Source organism: Saccopteryx leptura, chromosome 3 (assembly GCF_036850995.1).
Source record: "Saccopteryx leptura isolate mSacLep1 chromosome 3, mSacLep1_pri_phased_curated, whole genome shotgun sequence".
Classification (NCBI taxonomy): domain Eukaryota; kingdom Metazoa; phylum Chordata; class Mammalia; order Chiroptera; family Emballonuridae; genus Saccopteryx; species Saccopteryx leptura.
In genome coordinates this window covers 74,698,585-74,711,187 of record NC_089505.1, presented here as the reverse complement: position 1 = coordinate 74,711,187, position 12,603 = coordinate 74,698,585, and the positions used below count along the sequence as shown (strand labels likewise).

At 52.7% G+C, this 12,603-nt stretch overlaps 1 protein-coding gene and 1 non-coding gene across 2 annotated transcripts in view; both read left to right on the top strand.

Moving 5' to 3' along the window:
* The window catches only part of LOC136398221 (immunoglobulin superfamily member 1-like), a 29,023-nt gene extending 16,434 nt beyond the window's left edge, over positions 1-12,589 (top strand). The window contains 12 exon segments of the mRNA XM_066372587.1: positions 6,609-6,745; positions 6,966-7,001; positions 7,167-7,454; positions 7,611-7,910; positions 8,131-8,412; positions 8,721-9,020; positions 9,594-9,629; positions 10,444-10,560; positions 11,265-11,307; positions 11,387-11,424; positions 11,671-11,723; positions 12,443-12,589. Of these exon segments, the coding sequence (XP_066228684.1) occupies positions 6,609-6,745; positions 6,966-7,001; positions 7,167-7,454; positions 7,611-7,910; positions 8,131-8,412; positions 8,721-9,020; positions 9,594-9,629; positions 10,444-10,560; positions 11,265-11,307; positions 11,387-11,424; positions 11,671-11,723; positions 12,443-12,589 (1,777 nt within the window).
* TRNAT-AGU (transfer RNA threonine (anticodon AGU)) lies at positions 1,600-1,675 on the top strand. Its single transcript has one exon. It is a non-coding gene; the product is annotated as a tRNA-Thr (tRNA).
* Positions 12,590-12,603: the final 14 nt, after the last annotated feature.

Here is a 12,603-nt window from a genome sequence, read left to right as displayed (position 1 = left end):
CTATGTGATCAGAGTCCTAGAAGCAGAGGATGAAACTGAAAAACTCCTGAAGAAACGATGGATGAAGTTTCCCCAAACTTGGCAACAGTCATAAGCCAATATACAGGGTAGGGAAAATGTAGGTTTACAGTTGTTCATGTAGAAAAGAATACAATAATTAATACATAATAATACAAGAATCAATTCTGTGTTTTGTGTTCTCAGAACTGTATGACTACTTTTTCTCCAAACTGTATATACATGAAACTCAGTGAATCTCAAATAGGACAAACCCAAAGAAATCCACACCAAGACACATCATAACCCAAACAAGGAGAACAAAAGACAAAGAAGTTTCTTGAATGCATGAGACACAAATGTCACCTTATTTATAGAGAAAACACACTCAAATGACAATGGGGATGTCAGCTGGAGCACCCCAGAGCAAGGTTTCCATCAGAAACTGAAAAGACATGAGAGAAGTAGCACATTTTTCAAGTGCAGGGGGAAAAAAACACCCTGTCATTCCTGAATTCTATAACTGCTGAAATTATCCTTCAGGAATGAAGGGGAAATAAAACATCCTCAGGTGAAGGAATAATAAGAGGATTTATCACAGTCAGAACTCACACAAATGAATAGACACAGGGAGTGCTTGCCCCAGGAGAAAATGATAAAGGGGAATCTTGGAACATCAAGAGGGAAGAGAGAAGGAAGGGAAGAGGGGAAATGTGAACACTAGCAGAGTGCAGAGGACAGAAACTCACATCTGCCCATTTATCCTTCCTCCATGAGCACTCGCCTCACATTATTTTCAAATGTGGGGGCAACAAAAATAAACATATACAAATTATCATCCAATAATGTTTGTGAATAGGCTGTTAATCTACCAACACCTGAAGAAATACAAATAAAGTTTTACTTTAATTCCCAGAGCTCTCACAGAAAGAAAAGATGTCTAAATTTTACTTAAAAAAAAAATTGTTGGGACGCTTGGAGCAATCAGGACAGCCCAGAAGAGCCATGCCTTAGGAGTAGGACAAACTAGCCTAGAATATGCCTAGACACTGCTTTGTGGGGGGTTCTTCTTGTTGACTTCATTGGGAAAACATTGGTTCACAAAAACATGCAGATTTCAAGTACACAACTCAACAAACCATAATCTGCTTAACCCTTTCACCTTATATCATGCAGCGCCCCAAACCCCCTCCCCTCTAAAAGCTTTCAGTCTATTTCACGTGTCCAGGCCTCTGTTTCTATTACATTCGTCAGTATATTTTTTTCATAGATAAACATATAAACACTGCTCCTGTAAGGCTTGAAAGATAAGCTGAACCACAAAGTAATTTGATCAACTTCCAAAATATAGTTACATACTTTTTTGTTTACTTTTCATCTATTTATTTTTAGAGAAAGAAGAAGGGAAAGAGGGAGAAAGACATAGAGAGATGAGTCTTTTGTTCCATATATTTGTACAGTCAAGAATCATTGGTTGATTGTTGTCTGTGCTCTGACTGGGGATTGAACCCCTAACCACGATGTATTGGGACAATGCTTTAACCAACTGAGCGATCCAGCCAAAGCCATAGTTACATACTCTTACATAAAGGAGGTAGAGGGGCCCTGGCCGGTTGGCTCAGCGGTAGAGCGTCCGCCTAGTGTGCGGAGGACCCGGGTTCGATTCCCGGCCAGGGCACACAGGAGAAGCGCCCATTTGCTTCTCCACCCCTCCGCCGCGCTTTCCTCTCTGTCTCTCTCTTCCCCTCCCGCAGCCAAGGCTCCATTGGAGCAAAGATGGCCCGGGTGCTGGGGATGGCTCTGTGGCCTCTGCCTCAGGCGCTAGAGTGGCTCTGGTCGCAACATGGCGATGCCCAGGATGGGCAGAGCATCGCCCCTGGTGGGCGTGCCCGGTGGATCCCGGTCGGGCGCATGCGGGAGTCTGTCTGACTGTCTCTCCCTGTTTCCAGCTTCATAAAAAAAAAAAGAAAAAAAAAAAAAAAAAAGGAGGTAGAGTCACTTACTCAACACTGCCAGCTTCATAATGCCTGGCAGAGTAAACCACGAACAGTCCTGCATTCATTCAGGTGGACATACAGAGGTTAGCGCCACCCTCACAGGTTTAGAGGAGGCAGTGGTTGGGCCCATGATGTCCTTGTCTAATACCCATACTGGTCCCTGCAGTCACTGGGTGGACATTCTTGATAGAAGGTGCAGAGGATGTCACCAAGTGCTCCCTCCTGCCACAGGGCAGAGAGAAGGGTGTGTTTACTAGGAGTGAACGCCAGGCCTTTGGTCAAGTCTAGGCAGCCATGCATGGTGTGAGTAAGAGCAGTTCTTCACCTGGGTACACATTGGCAGGTTGCCCAAGATAATTTCACTTCCTCCATCAGAGAGTAGCCCAAGGGGACCGTCATCATGTTGACATTGGGCAGAACCTCACATTCGTCATAACATGGATGACATCTTGTGGGTTGGACCTGATGAGTGGAGGATGGATGTGCTCTGGTTGCTGTGGTTTGCACGGTAGGTGGTGGGAAGGAAACAGGAATTGAAAGATTCAGGGGTCACAGCAGAGACACAACAGAAGTCCTGCTGTCTGCAGCCTGTCAGGACATGTCCTGCACCCACCATGGCACCTGCCACGCCAAACACCGAGGACCAAGCACATCCCTGCTCATGCGTGTTTGCATTGTGGAAGGGATTTGTCCCTTATCGAGTGACCGAGAAGCTGTGGGTCAGAATGGAGCCCAGGACCAGGCCCTGCAGCCATGGCCATGTGACCAGCCAGACCCAGGGCTGCTAGCAGTGTCTGGTGTACTGGGAGGCTGTGTGACTTTTCTGCTGAGCTCCTGTGGGTTCATGTCATTGCGTCACCTGCAATAGGGAGCTAGATGCCATTTACAAATGGCCCATGACCACTGCCAAGTCTGCTCCTGACGTGACACTGGTTCCCAATAGCAACGTCATGTCTCACAAGAAACATCAGGGTTGTTTGCAACTGGAACTATCCATGAGAAGGGTATTGCCATTTCCACCAGGTCACAACATTGCAGCCTGTGTGGGGTGAGATTGATACACCTGGGCCCAAAAACAAAGATTCCAGAGGGTAAAGTGAGGTCACACATCATGTCAGTGATGCATGGGACACTTTCCCTGTTTGTAAAATGTTATTTTTCTCTCTATGTTATCCTTTGTTGTTTGTTTGTTTTGCCAGTTGGATGATGATCACAATGTGTGGTGCATAAATTTTAATTTATAACTGAGTTCCTTGGATTTCTAAATGTATGAGGTTCACCAAATTTGTGAAATGGTCAGCTATCGAGTCCTTCAAATACGTTATTCTTCATTGATATTAAATTACTTTTGCTGAGAGTTCAAAGCTTAAAATGTCTCACAGATCTCTGATTCTGTCCATTCTTTTTTCAAAAGGAATTTTTTTTATTTTATTTATTCATTTAAAGAGAGAGAGAGAGAAGAGGGGGAGGAGCAGGAAGCACCAACTCCTGTATGTGCCTTGACCAGGCAAGCCCAGGGCTCCGAACCAGCAACCTCAGCATTCCAGGTCCACGCTCTATCCACTGTGCCACTGCAGGTCGGGTTGATTCTGTCCATTTTTGGTAAGTACATTGCCTCCAACATGGGCTCTGGGCCTGTGCTGCAGAGGGCATCACAGGGTGAGACGAGGAGCTCTGCTCAGGGAGGGGCCTGAGAAGGGAGAAATGACACAGGATTAGAAGGAGGGCAATGAAGGAAAAGATGGTGCTAATTATAGAAACAGGAACACAGTGAAGGGAAGTTTTGGGGAAAGAAATTCCGCAGTCCCAGCAGCTTTCTTCTGGGAAATGTGGTCAGTCTTCTCACCCGCTCCCCACTTCTCCCTCTGCCCTGGGGTCGTCCTCCCTGTGACGGCCCCACTGGCTCTTCCAGGCACCAAGAAGAGAGTGGCGCAGCCTCCATTTCCTCACTCGACACTTCACAACCGATCCTCAACTCCACACCATTACACCCCTTGATTCCTCCTTAACAATGTCCTGAATCCATCACCAGATCCAGATGTCCTGTTTGTGTCTTCCCATCAGCCTCCTTCCTGGTCCTCCGACCCAGGCCCCACCCCCTTCTCCAGTTCTCTCCTCTCTCCACCCCCTGAGACTTTCTATAACCAATCAGGTCTGAGGCTGCCCGCTCCACCCCCTCCACCACTTTCCATCCTAAAACAGGACCCAGGCTGCACTATCGCATCTTAAAGGCTGTGGATGATCAGAACTGAGCTAAACTCACAGCCCCAGCAGACACGACTCTCCCTCCACAACCAGACCCATCACAGTCAACCACATCCCCGTCCAACCCAAATCACTCACAGAAAGTGAGCTATTTAAGAATGCTGTGCCTTCCTCAGCTGCTCCCTCAGCCACTGATCCTAACCACCTCCTTTCCAACCTGCTGGACCAAGAAACATCCTGTCTTTCCCGACCAGGCGTTGGTACAGTGGATAGAGCATCACCCTGGGATGCTGAGGACCCAGATTCAAACCCTCAAGGTCACCGGCTTCAGCATGGGCTCACCAGCTTCAGTGCAGGGTTGGTGGCTTGAGCAAGGACTCACTGGCTTGGCTGAAGTCCCTGAGCCAAGGCACATATGGCAAAGCAGTCAATGAACAACTAAAGTCCACAACTATGAGTTAATGCTTCTCATCTCTCTCCCTTCCTGCCTGTCTGTTCCTGACTGTCTGTCTGTCTCTCTCTCTCTCTCTCTCTCTAATTCTCTCACTAAAAAAAAAAAAAGAGAGAGAGAGTGAGAGACATCCTCTCTCATTCCTTTCAATCATGATTGTAAACATAGTTTGAGTTAGAAGTTTATGTAAGAATTATACAAGAAAACTGCCCTGGCCAGATAGTTCAGTTGCTTAGATTATCATCCCAAAGCGCAGAGGTTGCTAGTTCAATCCCTGGTCAGGGCACATACAGGAACACATGTTCCTGTTTCTCTCCTGCTCTCTCCCTTCCTCTCTCTCAAATCAGTAAAAGAAACTTTTTTTAAAAAAAGAATTAAACGAGAAAACCACATAAATGACTTAAAGTACTGATCAAAACACCATCCAGGGGCCAGATGAATGTTAAAGTTTTATTATTGATAGAGTCAATGATAGGCAGCCCCAGGTTACAAACAAGATAGGTAGTGGGTTTGTTCTTAACTTGAATTTGTATCTAAGTTGGAACAGGTACATTTATTTATTATTTGCAGATTTATTTAAGATGTTGTCTTAAAATAGTATTTATTTTTACCTTTCTCTGCATATAAATACTTAAACATTTTCAAACCTACAAAACCTGTCTCGTCCATAACCCGGGGACTGCCTCTACTGATGGAGCCTGCCTGCATGACATTTTCACATAGTGGGAGCGCATTCAAAACAGAAATATGTTGGCCCTGGCCGGCTGGCTCAGCGGTAGAGCGTCGGCCTGGAGTGTGGGGTACCCGGGTTCGATTCCCGGCCAGGGCACATAGGAGAAGCTCCCATTTGCTTCTCCACCCCCCCCCTTCCTCTCTGCCTCTCTCTTCCCCTCCCGCAGCCAAGGCTCCATTGGAGCAAAGATGGCCCGGGCGCTGGGGATGGCTCCTTGGCTTCTGCCCCAGGCACTAGAGTGGCTCTGGTCATGGCAGAGCGATGCCTCTGAGGGGCAGAGCATCACCCCTTGGTGGGCAGAGCGTTGCCCCTGGTGGGCATGCCGGGTGGATCCCGGTCGGGCACATGCGGGAGTCTGTCTGACTGTCTCTCCCCGTTTCCAGCTTCAGAAAAATACAAAAAAAAAGAAAAAGAAAAAAGAAAAAAGAAACAAAACAGAAATATGTTCACACTCCCAGTTGCTTAAGATTTTTCCCATTGACTTCAAGATGAAATCCAAAATACTTGCATGGTGCTCTAGATCCCGTGTGATCAGACCCCAGCCTTCACCTGACAGCGCTCACTTCTGAGCACAGCTCAAGATCTTTCTGGTCAAGGATCTTTCTGCTAATGCCTTGGGTCAGTCTGTCCCAGAGGAAGACCCCTCACAGCCAGCCCCCAGGTGGCATGACACCCACCAGTTATTGAACCTCATTGTCTTGCTTTCTCTCTCTCCCAACATGTAACCTCACAACAAGACAGTAATGCACTGTCTGCTGTTTAAATATCTGTATATCTGTCTTCATCCATCTGAGCCCATGTGTCCAGGGACAGACTCCGTCAGCCTCAGCAGTGACTCTCAGAACCCGGCACTGACTGGATGGGGTCACTGCGCAGTAAATATTGCCTGGTCGCCTGGCCAGTAAGAGAAGGAAGGAAATTGCTTGTCCAGAGTCTCAGAAGAGAGAAGTGACTACTTACCCAAAGTCACAGAGGTTCTAGAAAAGGCAGAGTCAGAATTCAAACAGTCACTGAGCTGGCTCCTCTCCTGCCCTGCATCCTCTACCCTCGGGTCCTGGGACAGGTGTCACCCTCTGGATGTGGGTTTGGCATGAGGTGGACACAGAATGTCTGGTGAGACTCAGATCATCAGAAAGGTTCCAGGGCTTGCTGTCTGCTGTGGCTCATCCTTCAGGGAGGGGCCACTTCTCTTCCTGTGTGGCCACTGATGAGGAACCCTTGACAGGTCACATGGAGCCTGGACCCTGTCACACTGCAGTCCTTTGTCTGTTATTCCTCTGTGGATTTTATACGTTGTCTGCTCACTGGTGACCATGGGACGAAGCAGCGTGACCCCAACCCTCACTGCCCTTCTCTGCCTCGGTGAGCCCTGGGGAAGGGTGAGGAATAGTGTCCCCTTCTACCCTGGCCCTGGTTTCTAAGGACACCAGGACTAAGGAGGCTCACTGGGGGCAGGACTTATAAGGCAGGGAGAAGTGCTCACCCCCAGATCTGTCTCCAGTGCTCAGGGCCCAGCCAGGCCTAGACCTTCAGTGTGTGTGTTGGGGGTGGGGGTACAGTGCTCACAGGGACTCTCTTCCAGGGCTATGTTGGTGTCCATGGGACCAGGTGCAGGCAGGTGAGTCCTCCCCCAGACATCTGCTTAGCACAGTGACCCCCTGGGCAGCTGGGGGAGCACAGGGTTTGTAATAATAGTGACCAATGTGGGAGGGGCCTGGAGCGACATCTGGGAAATGGAGGGGTGAAGGGATCCTCTGACATTTCAGGTCTGATTCCTTTCCAGGGCTCCTCCCCAAACCCTCCATCTGGGCTGACCCAGGCCCCATGGTTACCATGGGGAGCCCTGTGACCATCTGGTGTCAGGGGTCCCTGCAGGCTAATGCCTACAGTCTGTATAGAGAGAGGGGCTTTTATCCCTGGGAGAACAGTGTCCCACCGAACCCCAGCAACAAGACCAGCTTCCTCATTAAATCCACGAGCTCATATCATGCAGGGCTGTACCAGTGTGCATATGCCACCACTGGGAGCATATTGTCAGAGCGGAGTGAGCCCCTGTTCCTGGTGGTGACAGGTAAGGGAGACACCAGGGCCCCTCCCCACTGTGGGTGGGCTCCTCCTCAGGGGTAGAGGGAGTGGAAGGTGGTCTCAGGGGGACCTCACCCCTCATCGTCCACACCTCGGCATGTGGGTGACTGTCCCCTTTAACGCAGATCCCCTTCTCCCTCAGGCGTGTATGCTGCACCGTCCCTCTCAGCCCAGCCAAGTCCTGTGGTGGCCTCAGGAGGGCACGTGTCCCTCTCGTGTGGCTCACAGAACACATGGGGCACTTTCCATCTGCTGAAGGAGGGAGGAGCTGACCCTCCCCGACACATGGAATCCGGACTCCATGCTGGGAGGTGGCAGGCTGTCTTCCCTGTGGGCCCCGTGAGCACCTCCCATGCGGGGACCTACAGATGCTACGTTTCTCCCAGCTCCTACCCCCATGTGTGGTCACAGCCCAGTGACCCTCTGCACATTGAAGTCACAGGTGAGAGGACTGATCCCCTGTGCAACCCTATCTGTTTCCTGGGCCCAAAGTGACTGATCTAAGCTGGGTGCCCTGGGGTCTTGGAGGTCACTGTTAATGGCCTCAGAGACAGAACCACAGGTGGCAGGATGGTACGGGAGGACCGTGTGAGGACGCTGACTACAGCCCAGTGAGCAACACTGGGTGTGTCCCCCTCAGAACCACTGTCCCCTCCCCACAGGTGTGCACAGCAAGCCCTCCCTCTCGGCCCAGCCACGCTCCCTGGTGCAGCTTGAAGACAGCCTGATGCTCGAGTGCCACTCAGAGTCCGGCTTTGATAGATTTGCTCTGACCAAGGACAAGGGGATCACACCTCCCCAGCGTCTGGATGGGCAACACAGCCCCATCTTCCCCCTGGGCCACGTGAACCAGGCCCACGGGGGCCAGTACAGGTGCTACAGTGGACATAGCCTCTCCTACGTGTGGTCGGCACCCAGTGACCCCCTGGACATCCTGATCACAGGTGAGGGGACCTGCCCTGCCCCGTGTCCTGTTGTCAGCTCAGGGCTCTGTGCCCAGGGTCACCCTGGTGGTGATGGGGCCCAGGAGAGGGTCCTGGAGCAGAGGTTGAGATGGGACAGTGGTCTAGGGGGCGGGAGTGAGAATGGGGGTTATGATAGACATGAAAATAAAGGAGACCCACCCAGAGGGGCTGAGAGGAGCTGACAGGCAGTCACAGAGAGAGTCCCTGGGGAAGGATGGGGTCCCTCAGCTCAGGGTCAAGGGCATGTGGGGAGGGGTGACTACACATCACAACCTTCTCTTCCCCAGGAATGTACACAAAACCCTCTCTCTCCGCCCAACCGGGACCCTCAGTGCCCTGGGGAGGGAACGTGACCCTGCAGTGTTGCTCTGAGGTCTGGTTTGACACCTTCCACCTGCACAGGGAGGGGTCACGGGATCCTCCCCAGCACCTTCGTCTGCAGGACACATCTGCACCCCCTCAGGCTACCTTCACCATCAGTGCTGTGACCTCAGGTCACAACGGGACCTACAGGTGTTATGGCTCATTCAGCACCTCCCCCTACCTGCTGTCACTCCCCAGTGACTCCCTGGAGCTGGTGGTCTCAGGTGAGGATCCCCAGCCCCACACCTTGTATCCTCATGGTCACATCAGGACCCTGTCCGCAGGGGCCCTTTGGGCTGGAATGGAGTGAGGGGGTCATAGCAGGAGTGTCAGCAGGGAGGACCCTCACTGCCCAGGATGGAAAATCCCAGAGCTCCCCCCTTCCTGCCTCATTGTCACCTCATCCCTGAGTCGCAGACATGTTCCCGGGGGGCAGGGGAAGATTGGGGAGGACCAGGCTGACCAAAGGAGAAAAGGCCAGAGATGCCCATCCCGACCCCTCCAATCTCCTGTCCTCGTGGCCTCACCCAGAGACCAAGACACGAGTGGGAACAAGCCGAGACCATGGTCCCAGAGATAACAGGGTCACCTGTTCTGACACGGCTTGTCTCCCAGGGGGCCTGGGGGCCAGCAGACATGGTGGGGGGCATGGGACCCTGGGACTCTAAGGACAGCAGGTGACAGATTGGGTGGTTGTGGCAGAGGGAGATGGTGGAGCTCAGCCTGGGAGAGGAGCTGCCTGGTAGAAATGGGGAGAGAATATAGCCCCCACCCCTTGCCTCCCACCTGACCCCCAGGAAGCCCTGAGGATTGGTCCCCCACCATGGACAAGGGTAAGTAAGGGTCTGTGGCGAGCTGGTGGGTGGGAGGAAGTCTGCATTAGTCTTGGCTCAACTATTTCCTGGGTCATGTCCTGAGGAAAGTTCCTTTTTCTCACTGGAACTGATTTCTCTGAAGGCTGCCTGAAGTGTTTGTGTGTGCACGTGTGTGATTGTGTGTGATTGTGTGTGTGTGTGCGTGCGTGTGTTGGGGACACAGATGTGTCAGATCCTTCTGGGGAGCAGCCGTGGAGTTGGGAAAGCTGCCACAGCCCTGGTTCAGTTCCCTGCTCTGCTACTTCTCCTTCCCGGGTCCTGGGTTCATTCTCCCGCCACAGCGCTCAGCACAGGGCCTGGCCCTGTCTGGAGCTCAGGAGGGAAACAGCCCTCCCTCCTGTCCCTCCCAGACACTCACACTCCCTGTGCACACGGGCCCCAGAGGTGGGTGGGTGTCAGTGTACAGAGCGGAGATGGATGTGGGCTGGAGAGGGCTGGCGATGGGTTTGCTGACAGGTCTGCACGCACTGGTGTTCTACCTGGAGGGGACGAGGATTGCATAAATAATAATAATAATAATAATAATAATAGAAGAGAGAATCACAGTCCTGGGTTCCAGGCCCAGCCCTGCCCCGTCCAGGCTGGGTGACCTACGGCGGGTGGTGAACCTCTCTAACCCTCAGTGGAATGGGGGATGGGGTCAGCAATCCCTGTGCATGACTGTGGAGAGGGGGACAGGAGATGAATGACAGCCCCCAGCATGTGCCTCGCACACAATAGGTGCTCATTAAATGGCATCATTGGCTCATTCATAATGTCATTCGTGCTCAAGGGCTCAAATGGTACCAGATTATCCTGATTGGAGTCTTGGTGGCCCTCATCATGCTGCTCTCCCTTCTCCTTTTCCTCCTCCTCCGACACCAGCGTCGGAGCAAAGGCAGGACGTCAGGTAAGTGGGGACAAGGGTGACCTGGGCCACAGAAGGTGGCGGGCTTGGGGGCCAGCCAGAGCAAAACCAAGTAGACAAGGGAGTCAACAGAGAAAAGCTCCAGCATTTCCCAATGGGGAAAACCGTCTGAAGAGATTGAACATGAGTGGACACGTAAGCATTTTCGGGTATTCTGTTGACTTTTTCAAACTTATGCAATGTCTGAAAACACATGCAAGTTTTCTGGGGTTTTTTTGTTGTTGTTGTTTTGTTTTTTTGACAGAGACAGAGACAGAGAGGGTCAAATAGGGACAGACAGACAGGAAGGGAGAGAGATGAGAAGCATCAACTCTTCATTGTGGCACCTTAGTTGTTCATTGATGGCTTTCTTATATGTGCCTTGACCAGGGGGCTACAGCAGACCGAGTGACCCCTTGCTCAAGCCAGCAACCTTGGGCTCAAGCTGGTGAGCTTTGCTCAAACCAGATGAGCCCACACTCAAGCTGGCAACCTCGGGGTTTCGAACCTGTGCCCTCTGTGTCCCAGTCCGACGCTCTATCCACTGCTCTACTGCCTGGTCTGGCTCTGCTTAAATCTTAAATTGCTTTCTGTGGAGGTGGGAGGGGAACATCCTCTTGCCAGTGGTTAGGTGCCCTGCAGCTCTTAGAGCAGCCCCAGGGGAGGGCTCTAGGGGGGCTGGACGCTGACACCCCCCCTTCTGGCAGTGGCTGCGGCATCAGGACATGAGGACAGAGGCCTGCAGAACAGGTGAGCCTTCTCCTGAAGACCCTAAACCCCGTCCACTGAGGTCCCCACACTGCCCCTAACTCTCTGTCTCCTCTCCCAGCTCCAGCCCCTGTGCTGACGTCCAGGATGAAGGCTTGTGTAAGGGAACAAGGACGGGCTGTCCCGGGTACTGGGAAGGTGGGCGGGGGAGGGGGGAGAGGCCCAGAGAACATGGGTGAGCCGTGAAGACCAGGGATTGGTGGGAAATGTTCTGGGCAGGTGAGACAGCACAGAGCTAATACTGTGTGACCCTGGCCACATCGCTGACCCTCTCTGGGTTTCTGCCCAGTGAGATCTCAGGGAATCTTGACAAGAGATGAGATTGCCTCGTTCTGTCCCCACCAGATGCTGTCATGACAGACACACAGCCTGAGGAGGACAGACAGGTGGACAGTCAGGTGAGGTTCTCCTGGTCCCAACCAGAGCAGGGCTCCCTTACCTTCCGTCCACACACTAAATGCAGTGGACACAGCGGCCTCCCAGCACTCTGCTCTGGGAAGCCGCTCGCTCCGGGGGCACGACGCTCCACGCTGCTCTGACACCAGGCTGTCCTTGTCCTCGGCTGGCCCCTCAAGCCGAAGGCTCAGGGGGAGATGGCAGGGCTGAAGGTCGGGGCAGAGCAGTCTGCGTTCACACGAGGGGCTGACATCTAAGCCCTGGGCCTGCAGAGAGGCGCCTCTAAAACCCACAGGAAGGGTCCCCTAGCCTCGCTCAGCCCCCGCGTGGGGCCCATGTCTGCTCACGAACCACACAGGTGACGGCAGGTTCCGCGCAAGGCAGGTTTCCTGGGTTCACCCCAGTGAAAGGCTAGCACCCCCTCGGGGGGTACATGGGTCTGACTGTCCTCTGTGGTGATGGCTCCACGCCCATTCTCCTCTCCCCAGCACCAGTGGCTAGGTGCCCACACCTCCCATCTTTCAATCTCTCATCCCTCCTCTCCTGACCCGCAAACACGTGATGACTGACAGGCTGCGTAGAACCAAGGAGACCACGCCCCCTCAGTCTCCAGCATAGCCTGGGCAAGAAGCGCCCCCTCACCCCGGGACTGTGTCCTTCCCCCACCCTGGCTTCAGGCTTCCCCTCATCCCAACCCCATCTCTGCTCTCCCCCACCACAGGCTGGGACATCGGACGCCCCCCAGGATGTGACCTACGCCCAGCTGAATCATTTGGCCCTCAGACGGGAGACCACTGCACCCCCTTCCTCCCAGTCAGAGGACCCCTCAGATGAGTCCAGTGTGTACGCTGCTCTGGCCGTCCACTAGCCCAGGGAGGAACG